The 14,242-nt window shown below is 40.2% G+C and overlaps 1 protein-coding gene across 1 annotated transcript in view; it reads left to right on the top strand.

Annotated features, from left to right (window-relative positions):
- lpp (LIM domain containing preferred translocation partner in lipoma) overlaps positions 1-14,242 on the top strand; it is a 92,039-nt gene that overhangs the window by 58,346 nt on the left and 19,451 nt on the right. The window contains exon 7 of the mRNA XM_068743747.1: positions 8,912-9,008. Within this exon, the coding sequence (XP_068599848.1) occupies positions 8,912-9,008 (97 nt within the window). The remainder of the gene's footprint in view (positions 1-8,911; positions 9,009-14,242) is intronic.

Genomic DNA, 14,242 nt, shown 5'->3' with positions numbered 1-14,242 from the left:
TGCTCCATCACTAACAAAATAGTTTGTCTTAATACTGAAAAATTACTTTGATAATGTTAGAAAGAAAGTTCCCTTTATTAATACCACGTGGGTAAATTCATTATGCACTTGACATACAATTTACACACAATTTTACACACAAATTTAGGGAGAGAGAGAGATAGGGATAGCGCTGGTCGAGTGGAGGGCAAGTCATGTAGCAGTGCACATGGAGCAACTTCTGGGGTTTGATGCCTTGCTCAAGGGCACCATGGCAGTGCTCAAGCATCTCCCCAACCACTAGTCCACATACTTCTTGGTCCACGCTGGTCTACATTTGTTAAGTTTTGTTTCAAATCCCACCCTGTCCAAAGTACAGAATCACATTTTCTATTTCTGTGTAGCAATTTCTGCCTAATGAATGTAACGTCGAGTTTTTAGAAAGAGAACACACCTAAAACGAGTGTTTTCTTTTGTTTGTGCAAAATGTTCATAATTTGAGTGAAAGGTAATGAACCTGACGACACAATTAAAATATCAATTACACAAAACTGGCGCTTTTCAGTGTTCATGCTGTTTAATTCTCTCATACAGTATCAAATCATTACACACATCAAGTGGTGATGTGCATGTCAACACACGATTCGTGTTCTGAGATCTGGCATCGATGTGTCATATGATAAAATATTAGTTTGGGTGGGTTTGAGATGAGGTGTGAGGGTTTCAAATCAGGGAGTCTAAAAGTTCATGGAAACTCTGTTGTCACCCGTTCATAAACCAGATCACTATTAGAGCACTTTAAACATACTAATGAATACAATTAGGAATAGAAAACATGATGTGTGCAGTTTAAATTTAATTACCTCACCTCTTCATGTCATTAAATCTTTTGTCAGTTGACTGACTTGTACCTTGTAATCTTGAAGCACACATTCCTCTCGGAAGCGATCACAAATCAACCGGGTCACATTGATCCATTAAATTCATCGTGCGCTGCCTGTGTAAAAGCCACTGTATAATGTATCCAGTTTAATTGGTGCTGTTCCTATGACCGTGTTGCTGGCTTACTTGGTACTTGGTGCTGGTCCACACAGGGTCTTGTTCTTGTTACTAAATGCTTCATAGACTAAAGGTCGGCCTACTTGACCTATCCTTGAGGTCAGTGATGGAAGGTGAAACCCCATTTCTGTGTTCCTTTTTATCATGCCAACACATCAGAAGGCTTTCTTTCAGTAGCTGCCCTCAGTATTTAAACAAACCAATAACAAATGTTAAATGTAAATAGAGCTTCAGGCGAGAGCAGGGACTGATGAGGCCCATTAAGGGTAGGAGTGAAGTTAGTGTTGAAAATGATGACAAAGCATCAAGCATTTGTCATCGGCTGTTACAAATATGAAAATAACTCATTAAATAATGGTCACCTTCTGAGTACCGGTAATTAATTTGTAGTTTTTGGACACCTTCGTATTTGGTACAATATGCATTGTCGGGAGGAAACACAAAAGGAAATACAAAAGTGTTCCAATTTTATTGGACTTATGGCTGTATTTGAAGGGAATTAATCGAAGCTATTTTTTTTTTACTATAAAGCCATTAGAGGACTGCTTCATTTATAAAAGAATTACAAATTAATCTAGTTATTTAATTATTCAACAGCATCCATAACAAACTCATAGGCTGGATTACAGAAATGAGCACATTCAGTGTTACATTTTTAAAGACAGCAGCTGGAAAATTCAACTGTTAAACATTTGCTATCAGGTAGTATTCAGATGAGGGTTTGTATTGTTGGACTTGTGTTCCTTCTGTTGGTTCCTTACAGTTTGATGGCAGTCGGTGGTGATAATTTGATGTTTATTCATAAATTAGCTGAACTATTGCAGGTCATCTTGTGTTTGTGTGTCACAACATAATGATAAATTAAATTTCAATTTAGCCCTATTCTAAGGGTATTCAAGAAAATAAACCCTTAAACTGCCTCCATTGAATTGATTAGGATTGTCTTATATAGTTTATGTTTTTTAAGGCTGTCTTTTTATTGTAAAATCATTCCATGGGATTATTCAGATTCCACTCCAAAAAATAAATATTATGTTAAACAAATATTAAAATAGTATTCATAAAATTATGAATATAAATATTATAAGAGCATAACTTTTGAATATTTCATGCATATTGTGGCAAACAGTAATTCCTCCTGAAAGCAACAAAGCAAAGGTAAATTTAGCGTGGCATCATGGGAGTTGTTGTCTTCATTCTGAAACCACCACCTTTGCTGATGAAACAATATCTAATGTGACTCAGCAGAAAAGCTCACAGGACAGAATATTCAAGTTTTATTTTCTCACCGTAATAATAAAACACATAAGAAAAAAATAAAACGTGTACCCTATCTGCATATTAGAAACTTTCAAAGCTGTAATTGAGGAGCGAAAAACACAATTGTTCTCTTAAAGTTACCACACACAAGTAGTTACTGGGCAGTATTTGACAAATGAACCGAAACGTTCCAGCTTCTTAAAGGTATTTAACCTGACACGTTCGTGTATTATTTTTTTGTAGGTTAACTTCTAATTAAAGTCTGTTTTACCTTTCATGTCTCTCAGGTTTTGTGACTTTGTTGATTTGCTGGTTCATTTGTCAGGGTAACTAACCCTTGGTAGAGCAGAAGTCGTTCTCATGTAAGCGTTCATAAATAATACGGCCTGCCATCCTCTCTGAGCCCCTTGGAGTCAGAGTGGGACTGATAAATAACTGGCCGGATCAATATCTGTCATTGCAGTTCAGTGAGCCCCGGCAATCTAAAATGTCTGAGCGGTTAGTTTATTTTCTTGTTTTCGAACTCCCCTTGCTGGGTGGTAGTGAAGACGTAGACAAGCATCCTGCAGCACGGCGTTTATGCTGCAGTGTTACGTTATGTGGTGTATGTGGCACCGTCAATCATGGGGCATCAAGTGCATTTATGCAGTATGTGTGTTTGGACAATATTGCCACTTGATATGTTGATTTTAACGTCTTTGGTTATGGTTGTGGAATTGGGTATGTCAGTAATTCATTTACTTGTATGATGGAAAAAGCGCCAGTCAACCAGTTTGACTGTGTTTATACTTTAATCCAAGCTTTTTACCCTCCAGCTACCGGTACATCTACATGAAGAGACCGGGCACCGCACAAACAGTGGCCCCTGCTGGGTCTTTGTGGACACAGTCTCCTGTTAGTTCCAGTGCCTCGCGGCACACACTCTTTTTTATTTTACTGTTGAAACTAGACTTCTTTCTGTCCTCAGAAGGGTTTTCCATCCAAAAAAAAGAACTCTTATCCAGCCCTGATTTGGAATCCATGAAACGTGCGCACCCTCCAAACATTTTCTTCATCAAGGAATCATCCCTAAGCAGTTCAGGCTTTGCACATTGTTGGCTTCAACGTTCCAGCGGTTGTGTTTGCTCGACAGATGGTCCTTCAGGATGTCATCCAGTTAAACCATGTAGTTATCTAAATGAAAAGGAGAGGGATGCATCATGGTTTTCTCCAGAGGCAAAATTACACAGGAAATGGACAACACTGCATGAAGCGCAGGTTGCCAGAACATTGACTGGAAGATGTAACCTGTATGAATCTTCATTATGTCCACCACATGTGTTTTAATATAGATCTGCGCTACCACATGAGGAAACAGCTGGGGAGCCTTTTGAGCTCTGACCCAAACCAGGGGAACCTGCATCCTGTGTAATGCAGCGTTTCACAGGGTGGATTCCAAAGACCCAAATAAGTTTATCTCCATCACAACAATTTGTGCAGTCACTTGTTGTTGATTTTTTTTTTTATTTATTTAAAGATTGCTTTTGGCTCAGATTTTCAAATATCTGTTTGTAGGGGGGATGTGTCAGTTCCGAACAGATGACCTAGTTTTTACACACACGCAGCCTTACAAACATTGAAAGGCCTCTCTACATACATTAAATGTTTGTGATTGCTCTGAATTGTTTCCTTTTATATGAATTCAGTTTACAGAAAAGAGTTGAGAGGCTGTAGAAAATGTCATTTACGGAATTGGTTCATTTTTAATTATCAACCGCTCCACGCGTTGCTGCTCTACAGTCGAGTATTTTTATTATTTTTTTCTTCACATTTAATTGGAGCTGAAACAGCATGACCTATTTTGTTTGTTGGAAATATATACTTTATCTGTGCCTCCTCAGTAGGTGGCCTTGAGCTTAATACGCTGTGTGGTGACAGCACCTCTCAAATCCTAATGCAGTACAGAATATCCTTTACACTGCCAAGAGAGCATTCACCAGCTGGATGAATCGACATGATTCCAATCACAAACTTAACAAACTCTTCAATTGAGCATGCGACGGCCAGAAAAATGGTAAAACAGTGTTCCCACAACTGTGTCCAGACAAACCCCTTTTATTTCAAGTGGAATTCCTGCAGAAATTGGCATCTTGACCTCACCTGTGTCATCGAAATGGAGAATCCTTTGCAATGTTGTCAGCACAAGTCTGCGTGTTCTGTGTTGTGATTGAATGAGGTGCTTTCCAAAGCTTTATTGAAGCATGTCACTGTGACACAAACAATGTTTTGGCTTTCAAAGCAAGTTGAGAAAATGGGTCGCTAGAATTTGGAATCAAATAAATCCATCCATTATAAATAATAATAATAATAACAAAAAGACAAAGTCTTTGTTTTCAACCCATGCGTTCTGATTCTCGATGAACGACGTACTCTAGCCTCATTCTCATCAGAGCACGCAGCGGCTCTGAATGGATACTGTGACGGTTCCAGAAATCCTTTCATTGTTTTGGTAAAACAGTCGCCTAAGCTTCTATAATCGCCCGTTTAATGTTGCAGCAACAAATGCTTTTTTTAGATACAGCAATCCAATAATACACATTCAATCCCTCATGAACCTCAGTAATGTAATGGTCCATTTGCTTTTGTTAATGTCACTATTATTTTTAATAAGCTATTTTTCTTTCAAAGGCTCTTGTGTCCATTTTGAATAATAATAATAATGGCATTGTGGTTTCAGGGAGACATAAGCTATGTCGCCTGCTTGAAGGCTGACTAAAGCTTCTCTGTTAAAGCCTGCGTTAAAGCTGCAGCTCTATTGACACTAAAGAGCATTTTGAAGTGTCCATCATCATTTAATCTGTTGATAAATTTGTCCCTGTGTGATTGTGTCTTTCTTTAGTATGTGCTGATCGTGCAGGAAATATTAAGCTGTTTCCAAAGATAAGGCAATTGTTTTGGTTGAAGTAAAACAAATTAAAACCGGAGACATACACGGCTGATAAGTGACTGCAGGTTTAGATCCAGATTAGTGTTGTTTAGCGGTTGTCTTTCATTCGCGCTGTCTCTGCAGCATTTCTACCTTTTGCCTTCTGGGTGTCACTTTCAGCTCAGTGGTTTGTGCCTCTTTTGCAGGGGCTGGCCTAAATGTGAGGATACGGCTCACGGTTCCTAAAAAGTTCAACTGAGAACTTGGAAGCATCATCAGTTTTTTTTTTGTCTATGAATATAAACTATAATGTGTTTTAGACATCCTTAATTTCTAAATGAGGATAAAAAAGAGGATTTCTTCACTGACAGCCAAGTTCTGAAGTTCTGTATTTAGTTATGGAGGAACTGTTCTCTCTTGTTTCGTTCTCTATGATTACAAGTAACCTTGGGCTCATTCTGTGGATTGGATTTGTCTTTTAGCTTTGTCTTTGTTTGACCATGTGTCACATGAAACGAAGGCCCCTGGTAGAAACTGGACCGTTGACGCTGTGGTTTTGTGCAATAAGTGTTTCTATAAGACACTCCTGTGTCCGTGTTAATGCAACACTTTAGTCCTCAGTAACTCTTGTAAAGTATTATTCAAAGGAGACACTTCTTCATCCGTTTCCTGTGTGTCTTCTAAGGATGCATTTTTATCGATGGCTAATGATCAGACTCTTATAACACGTACAACTGTACAGTCCTTTAACCTCCGTGTGTGATCCCGTGACTATGATCCTGTCATTACACTGAGCGACGTGCACAGTTTTAAGGTAAAAAGTTCAGACTGAGACATGTTACCGGTAACTCCCCCTTTGCCTGTTTGAGCTAAAAACCATTCCCATCTATTTTTAGTCCCTACCCATAGTCTTAATACACCAATCTTTTCCAAGCAATTCACATGGTGTAAATATAATTCAGATTTATGAAAATGTTCTTGCAATGGTTTAGGATTTTAGTTTAACTTAATGAGGATTTTTTTTTATGTACGACTTTTTTGCTTTAGTAACATTCAAGTTGTTGTTGTCATTGTTCAGTACCATAGAAGGTGATGTTGATATGGGAATAGTTCAAGCTTCCTTCTGCTTGGACTTTGTTCCACCTCCCGGATCAAGTAACGGTTTAGATCTGGTCGGCTGACAGCAATTGTCTCCCCCTCGTTCACTCTCTATCAGTGCTGTGGAAGCAACACAGAGCCCCGGGTTCAGTTCTTAGCGGGGTACCATGCTGTCAGGGCATCAGGTGAGAGTTTGTACCAACCACCAAACGCACCCAACTCCTCTCCTCAATCACTTCTGACACAATGCCAATTCCACAGTGGGTGGTGCGCAGAGCTTCATTCATAGACGTGGCAGTTGAGCCGTGATTACCCCCCCCCCCCCCCCCTGTATCGGGTCGTGCACAGCAGTGGCCATTTACAGAGGTTTTGTTGCTTTTGACTGCTCTGGCATTCAACAACTTTCCGTTAATAGTTTGTCAAAGCGATGACTTTTGTTGGCCAATCATCAGGATGTAACGCAGATAGGATGTCTGCCTACCAAGAGCAGATTGTAGATGATCTAAATGTATAAGCATTCGTATAGTAATAAGAGTGGAAAATAGGTGCCGTTCGTAACCTTGACACCACTGAATTTAAGCAATAACTTCAATGAAACTGCATTTGAGTGTCCTCAGGGTGCCGGCAAACAATTTACTGAATTGAGCCAGACATAACTAAAAAAAAAGCATGTCTCCAGCACGTATAGCTGCTCTATGGTTTCTATTGTTGCCTCTTAAAAGCTGAAAAGGAGCTGCGAAGCAATCATAAAGCATGCAGAGAAGCAATTTCTTTCTCTTATTCAAGTGAAAAATTATTCCACGCTGTCACAAAAGACTTCCTAACAAGGTGCTTTAAAGTCCCTGGCAGTGCCTTGCTGCAGGGTGTCGAAAGGGTGGATAAAGGTGTAAATGAAGCTTAATCTCAGAAGGCTGGTTCTAGTAATGGCAGCATTTCATTTCTTCACCAATGTGCTTTTGATGTGGAGCTCAGATTAACGGTGTTAAATCATACCCTTGCTTTTCTCAAACTAACAACACAGGAATAATGATCTGAACGTTGACAACAAGAACACTTCTTCAGGGTGTGGGAACATTCTTTAGTCTTACTTTCAATTCTTTTATATCGCTAGTTGGATTAAAATTTGACCCTTTCTGTTTATATCTCGTTTGAGCGTTGTGCATTCTAGAATAAAAACATGTATCCTTGAAGGGGGGCCTAATTCCATTTCATGTCTTCCTAACCATTCATGATGTGTTCGCTGCCAGTCATGGTTGAGTGGTCAAGGAGGCGCAAAGTACCAAGAATTCCACATGCTCCGGCCCAGCTGTTCTCTAGAGAGGGCTCCAGCATGGCAGACGGATCTGCACATTGGACGTGTCGGTCCCTCTCACTTAATGAGGCCTACTGCTTGGGTTCCCATTATCAGAATGCATGTTCTGGCAATAAACATTTGCTTTACCACCTTCGGTGTTAAGATTACACTTAAATGTATAAACCCTGAATACTTGGCTGACAAACAATGAGTCAAAGTATTCAAAACTACTTTAGAAACACATTTGATCATCAATAATAGCCGAGTTGTTTGTTTTTGTATTCAGAATGAAAGAGTAATTACATTCTTCACTCAATCAGCTATTGACAAATCTGAGTCCTTTGTGTGACACGGTAAACCATGGATAAAATACAAACCCAGACTGGTCACTCACATTCACCCAACTCCCAGATGCCACAATTAGAAAACACCTCAAAGGTCAGCGCAGATATTGGCCCCGGTTACGATATTGAAAATCAAATCGACTGTAATGTCATCTGAGTGTCACTGGTTTCTGAAAAAGCTCAGCCGTTGAGAAGGAAAAGAGTTAAGTTCAGGTCTCCAGTGTCTGCAAAGGCCACACAACACTTATGAGGGGATTCCGCCATTCGGAAATGGGGGAAGGTGCGGATGATTGGCAGAAAATATCAACCACATACAGTCACACAGCAGGCAGGTGCCAGAGACTGTGTGATAAGGAGGAGGGCAGGTTCACGAGAAAAAGAAGGTAGTGGCATCTTCAGAGAGTTCTATCATCCTTCTAAAATCTCTTGCAGATTTGGCCTCAACCCAGCTTGCATTTTCAGCCTTTTGTGTTCAGAGCAGGCTAAATAACAATCCCCTGACCCATCTACAAATGTGCAAGACTTAAAAAGAAGCTTTCTTTTAAGGTTTTCCAATTTTTCCCTTCTGTTATCATTTTCCAAAATACGAGGATTAGTCAGGGTCATAGTTTTTTTTCTCCCAAACATGCTTGTATTGCACAAAAGGGTTTGCACAACCCTTGAGGCGGCAGCAGCGTTGGGGCCTGAGCCAGGGTCACGTATCTCAGAGGGGGGAGGCAGACTCAAGACCATCCGCTGCATGTTGATGAGTCGATGTGTTTTTGTTTGACCTTGCAAGCTTCGTCCTCGTTTTGTTAATCGATATACTCTGGCACTTTTGCTTTGACTTTAAGGAGCATTTATATCGTCTAGACTTCAAGTGATATTTATCAGTGTGGGCAGATTTCCATTTGGACAAACTGCTGACATGTTCTTCATTATCTCAATCGGTTTTATGAATCACAACTATTTTATACCCCTTTTCCCCCCCAGGGTAATACTCCCGTCTCCCACCCTGAAGATGAACTGGAGCGCCTGACCAAGAAGATGCTGTTTGACATGGACAACCCACCATCTGAGGAATATTTTGGTAAAAACATTCAAGCTTGTCTTACATGCAACTGTATAGCATTAGCATTTTGATGTGTAAGTGTAAGTGATCAAAGTATGGATCTCTGAATGCTGCTTTCTCCACCAGAAATCAAGTGATTTGCTCTGATTGTGGCACAAGGCTGGCAAATGGCATCTTTCTCAACAAAAATATAAAACAAAACTAACGAGTCAGGACTCATGGGGGTCCTCGATTTTTACAAATCACAATAGGTAAAAACTGGTGAGGAATTATTCAAGGAAAACACAATGATTTACCGTACTCACTTTAGATTAAAATTATTTTTGATTATCGTCATTCCTCACTCTATGACTTACCTAAAAACCTGCAGCATGCCGACAACTAAAACCAAAGGTTATCAGCAATGTTGTATAATGTAAAATATAATACAGACATTGAAACTGGTGCAAACTTGTAACGTGCAAAAAGATGAACACTATCTAATTATGGCAGTACTACTGCTACTTTAATGTTACTTCTACTATTTCTATTATTTCTTAAGTTCACTTTGTTATAATGAAAAAATAAATACAGAATTATCTTTGATAGTTCTGAAATACAATCTGGTGTAACCTAGACACAGCAGTGATAATCCAAGAACCAGTGGGGGGGGGGGGGGCAGTGTCTGCCATGGCCCATCTATGCAAGTGGGATGGGCTCAGGAGGAATACTGGTGACTGTTGGATGAGAAACGTTATGTTCAGATGTTTGATTTTTCCAAACATCTGCAAGGTAACGCATATCCCCAGCGTGGTCCGAGGCCTTGTTGGTACTGTCCGGTCACCTTGCAGCCATGCCTCCACTCTGCGTCACTTCCTTTCAGTTTCTACTAGGATTCCAGCCCAAGTATCTCGGACATCAGAAGAGTCACTTTACATCATCACCTCCCTGTCTCGAATTTCCTCAATACACAACGAATAGGGATTTGCTGCTTGGTGGAATTTCCACACAGAATAATGTAATTTGTAGACCTGGGGAGCCGCGACCATGCTCTGAGTTACCGGGTGCGGGTCTGGGTGACGCCATTGTTGTCATTGGTACCTCATGGACTAGAAGGGCCCAGAGTACCTTCAGCAAGAGACATCCAGGCTTTCAATTTCCTGGGGGTTTTATCAATTGAGCCATGTTAAGTTATTCCTGGTTTGTATGTAGTGCAGCTGTTTTCTTCCAAATATTTTGTGCAGACTTTTGACTGGATTTTCCATTGGAATCTGGATCCCTCCCAGATTCAAATGGAACTGGTCTGTCACACGTCTTATCTTTAGGACCATAAACTTTGATTTGACTTCCTTAAGACTTGGCCTGCTGCATGAGATCGGCTGCATAGTCCTTGGACAAGCCAACTACGAGCTGAGTCACCAACTTGCTGTACTACAGACAACTTGGTACGATTGGGACTCCTTTATGTTGAGGTGTCTGCACGTTCTTCCAAGATGAGGTCATTTATTCTTTAGCCCGAGATTTTTCCTTCGAGCCTTGGGCATTGCTTGAGACTAGAATGGAACTTGCTCTTCTCCTGACTGCGTCCAGGGTGGACCTAGACATGATCTCTGATGGTCTCTGATTTCATGATGAATTTCAGTCATATTTGCTTTGGGAGTTAATAAGATATCACTTACGATATATATTATTCCATTTTCAACAGTACAGCATTTCTGGTAAGTCATAAGTAATGAAAAAATACTGTTACTTCTTGACTTCAAAATGTATATATTTTTTTATTTTTAGTTATTTAAAAATAAACTTATTTAACCAGGAGGTTTATTGATACATAGATAAAAGCCCTAGCTAAACACACACACATGCAGTTTTGTAATCATTAGTTCAAGGAGTGCAAACTTATTTCTTCGTATCCCTCTATCGCTTTTCACTTTGATAAAATAGACTCTTCGATTAGATAGGTTAAAAACGACTGCTTGCCGATCACTTCACATTTGTGGTGATGTGGCTAAATGAAACAACGTTGGTTGGATTAACAGAATACCGGTAAGCCTGACGTACTGTGTCCTACATTAGTCCGCCCAGGGTCCCGCAAATGTTATTGCGTTACCAGCAGCAATGTTTTGAGAAAATGTCTGCCAGCTATTTGGTACAGTGCAGGTGTTTTAAGGCAAAGTTAACCTTGCACAATGGTGCGTGTTATGTGTTGACTTCCAAGAGCAGCATATCTACCAGTCTGGGAAGCAGGCCTCAAGGTCCAGTCTGAAAACTGTATCACTGTGATCAAAGGAAAAGGCACAGCGAGAGAGGATGAGAGATAAAGTCTTTGGACGGATGAAAAACATCCTGTTGTAGATGAAACTCGATATCTTGCTTGATTGCCCAGCGGTATTTATTTCATTTTGTTTCGAAGCATTTGATATTAATTTTGTGTTCAATAACTGCCAGGATTAAAAAAAATACACATTTTAATACTACTTTTTGCCAAAATAGGATTCAAAAGATCAGGATTCTGTGCCTTTACATTTCATTTCTATTTTTCTGCCCTCTGTCCCTTCTGCTGCCAGAAAGTGACATCCCTTTGCTGCTCTCTCTTCTCTAGCCTTTAATCCCATTTGCCCTGGAATTAGTTCCTATGCCCATTAGATACCGCTCAATACATTCCGTTGAGCTCTGAAGCAGGCTTTTCATCAGCACATAATAACACAGCACACCACCATAGCATGTGTAGGTGTATTATAGCTACAGGGACATGTATTTAACTGGCATTAAGGGATATTCTGCTTCACGTTAGAGCGGACTGATGTAAAAACCTTAATTGGTTCACATTAGACATAGGTCAAATGGATCTGTTGGCTTAAGCAAAGTGTAGACATTCTACAGAGGGAAGGCCATCCAAAGCCTTGTCCTAATTTTTGAGTGAATGCTTACATGAGGTAGACCTGGCATGAATCCAACGGCGTGCTATACCATGCATGCACGTTGTCACTATTTGCCAGCTATAAATCTGACTGGCTGAAATTTGGTAAAATAAGGACATGGGAGAAATGGGTCATGTGTGAGCTGAGGTAGCCAGAACAAGTTAGGGATAGCGTGTGCATCCCTAGTTGACAGCTGCTGGCTGTTACTGGAGAGGAGGGAGGGAGGGAGGGAGGGAGGAGGGTCATCTTGTGGTTAAACAAGGCGACAGCTGAATTAACTGAGAGGAAAGATAGAGGATGAGGGCAGGAGCCTTCCACTGAGGTGACTGCAGGGACTCATTAGGAGAGAGTTCAAGCACAGGCACATGCTGCTTAGCAAATCCACAGAGCCCCTGTCCTCCCCCGCTGAAGAATGTACATAGAGCCACAACGGTACACTAATGTTGAAATTGATTTTAGTCCACTATGTTCCTATTTGTATATCCAGGGCTGTGGGGGAATCAGTCACAAGACATGATAGTTTTATTATTACAAAGGGTCTAATGGTACGCAAGCCTCTTTGGTGGCGTTCTGGGGGAAGATGGTTTGAAACCCTGAGGCTAGTAATTAACAAGATTAATCAAAGTGGGGCTGCGATCTGTGGCGCGCTACTGGACCGGATCATTGTCTTCCTATAGCTAAGTTGTTATTGGTGTCATGAATGCCTTTGATGAGCTTCGAATCTAAAACAGCAATGGTGAGCTTTCATTGGTCCAGACAGGGTTAATTCAATTGAATTAGCGTTAGACTCTGGCATTATGAAGCCACTAAAAACGTTGCATTCAACTCAGACGAGTTCCATCTCTGGACGCACAATGCTATTATTCCCTCTTACAATGAGTCCAGGAAGTAAACCGGTCATGTTTTTTGTGCATATAAAAAACAGCTGCTCTGAAATGCAAGAAAAAAACCCTGAAAATGATGCACCATAAAAAAAAAGGCTTTTCTTGTGACAAACACAGTTTGCAAGCCAAACATTCCTCATATGATTGAAGTTCTTTGAAAAACAACTGATTAGTCCTGATTTGGAGTTCCAGATTAGATTTGAGTAATCTGAAAGAGCCTTTTCTTCAAATGTCATCATCCGTCATGTTTAATCCACTTAGGTTGTGCGTAGGTGTGCTGTGTTTGTGGAAATCTAATAAGACACAGCGACTCATCTTGCAGTGCAGATGCCTTGGCATCAGAGGAACTTACAATATTTTGTCATCGCGACATTTCTGTCAACCGAAACCAGGACGTAAAGCTGAATAATTGAAAGGATGAGATGCTTTGCATTATTCACAATTAGTGACGATGATACTTACACAGTGTACATCATTCTGCTGCACAGAATCTGTTGTTATTTATTGTAATACCAAAATGACACGCTGAGAGCTCTTTCATGCAATCCCAGAATTTTCTGTACTCTGCTGTATAGAATTAATGACGATGGCGATTTTAACATCCTTTTTCTAGCAGTGGCATAAATATTTCTGTTACTTTATCGCCATATACTAGCGACATGATGATTTGAAATAAGATAATTTAATCTGGGCATTCTGAATCCTGCAAGGGAGGCTGAACTGTTGGGAAAGCCTTTCCTCATGGTTTGAATTTACTTTTGTTCTATGATAAGAGCCAGAGAGAGAGAAAAAACGGCCTTGCCAATTTTCCTCATAATGTCAGCTGGAGGATCTCTCATAATTTATAAGACACCTCACATAAAATGTTCATGAGGAATCTTGGAAGAGATACAAATGGTGGTGTAGCTCCAGTAATTGTACAGGCCAGAGGAGTCAGAATAGAGAATGAGGTCAGAAAACATTTGATATTTACACATGTACTCTTGCCTCTGCTTCATTACATCTCTACATGGATGTATTAATAGTCTTCCAGTTTAGCATTGTCTAAGTTGCTCTGGTGGAGCTCATTAACATTTTACTGAGGTCGCCCTCAGCAACCTCTTAGGAGTTTGCTTTTAGATGTGTCTCTGCATGTCATAACAAGTGGAATGTGTGTCAGAGTAAAACCTTAAAAAGACCCACCTTAGCACAGCTTCCACCTCCACAGTCTCCAAATGCCTTTGGCCAATCGTCACCCCCGATACAGACAGCTGTTCCTCTCTAATGCATGAAGGTATTCCTGTCAAACCAACCTAATTTTTAATATTCATTCAGCATCTAGACAGAAACAAAGCAATGTGTCTTGTGCAATATGATAATACATTTACATTTACAAATACATGTGCTTTTCATGAAAATTGATTTTAAAAAGTACTTTTTTTCCCCCTCAAATTACCGCTATCTATAAAGCACTTTAAAACAATCGTAG

This window comes from Brachionichthys hirsutus, chromosome 9, assembly GCF_040956055.1.
Source record: "Brachionichthys hirsutus isolate HB-005 chromosome 9, CSIRO-AGI_Bhir_v1, whole genome shotgun sequence".
Lineage (NCBI taxonomy): Eukaryota > Metazoa > Chordata > Actinopteri > Lophiiformes > Brachionichthyidae > Brachionichthys > Brachionichthys hirsutus.
The sequence above is the reverse complement of the archived record's forward strand: the minus strand, read 5'-3'. Positions and strand labels throughout refer to the sequence as shown.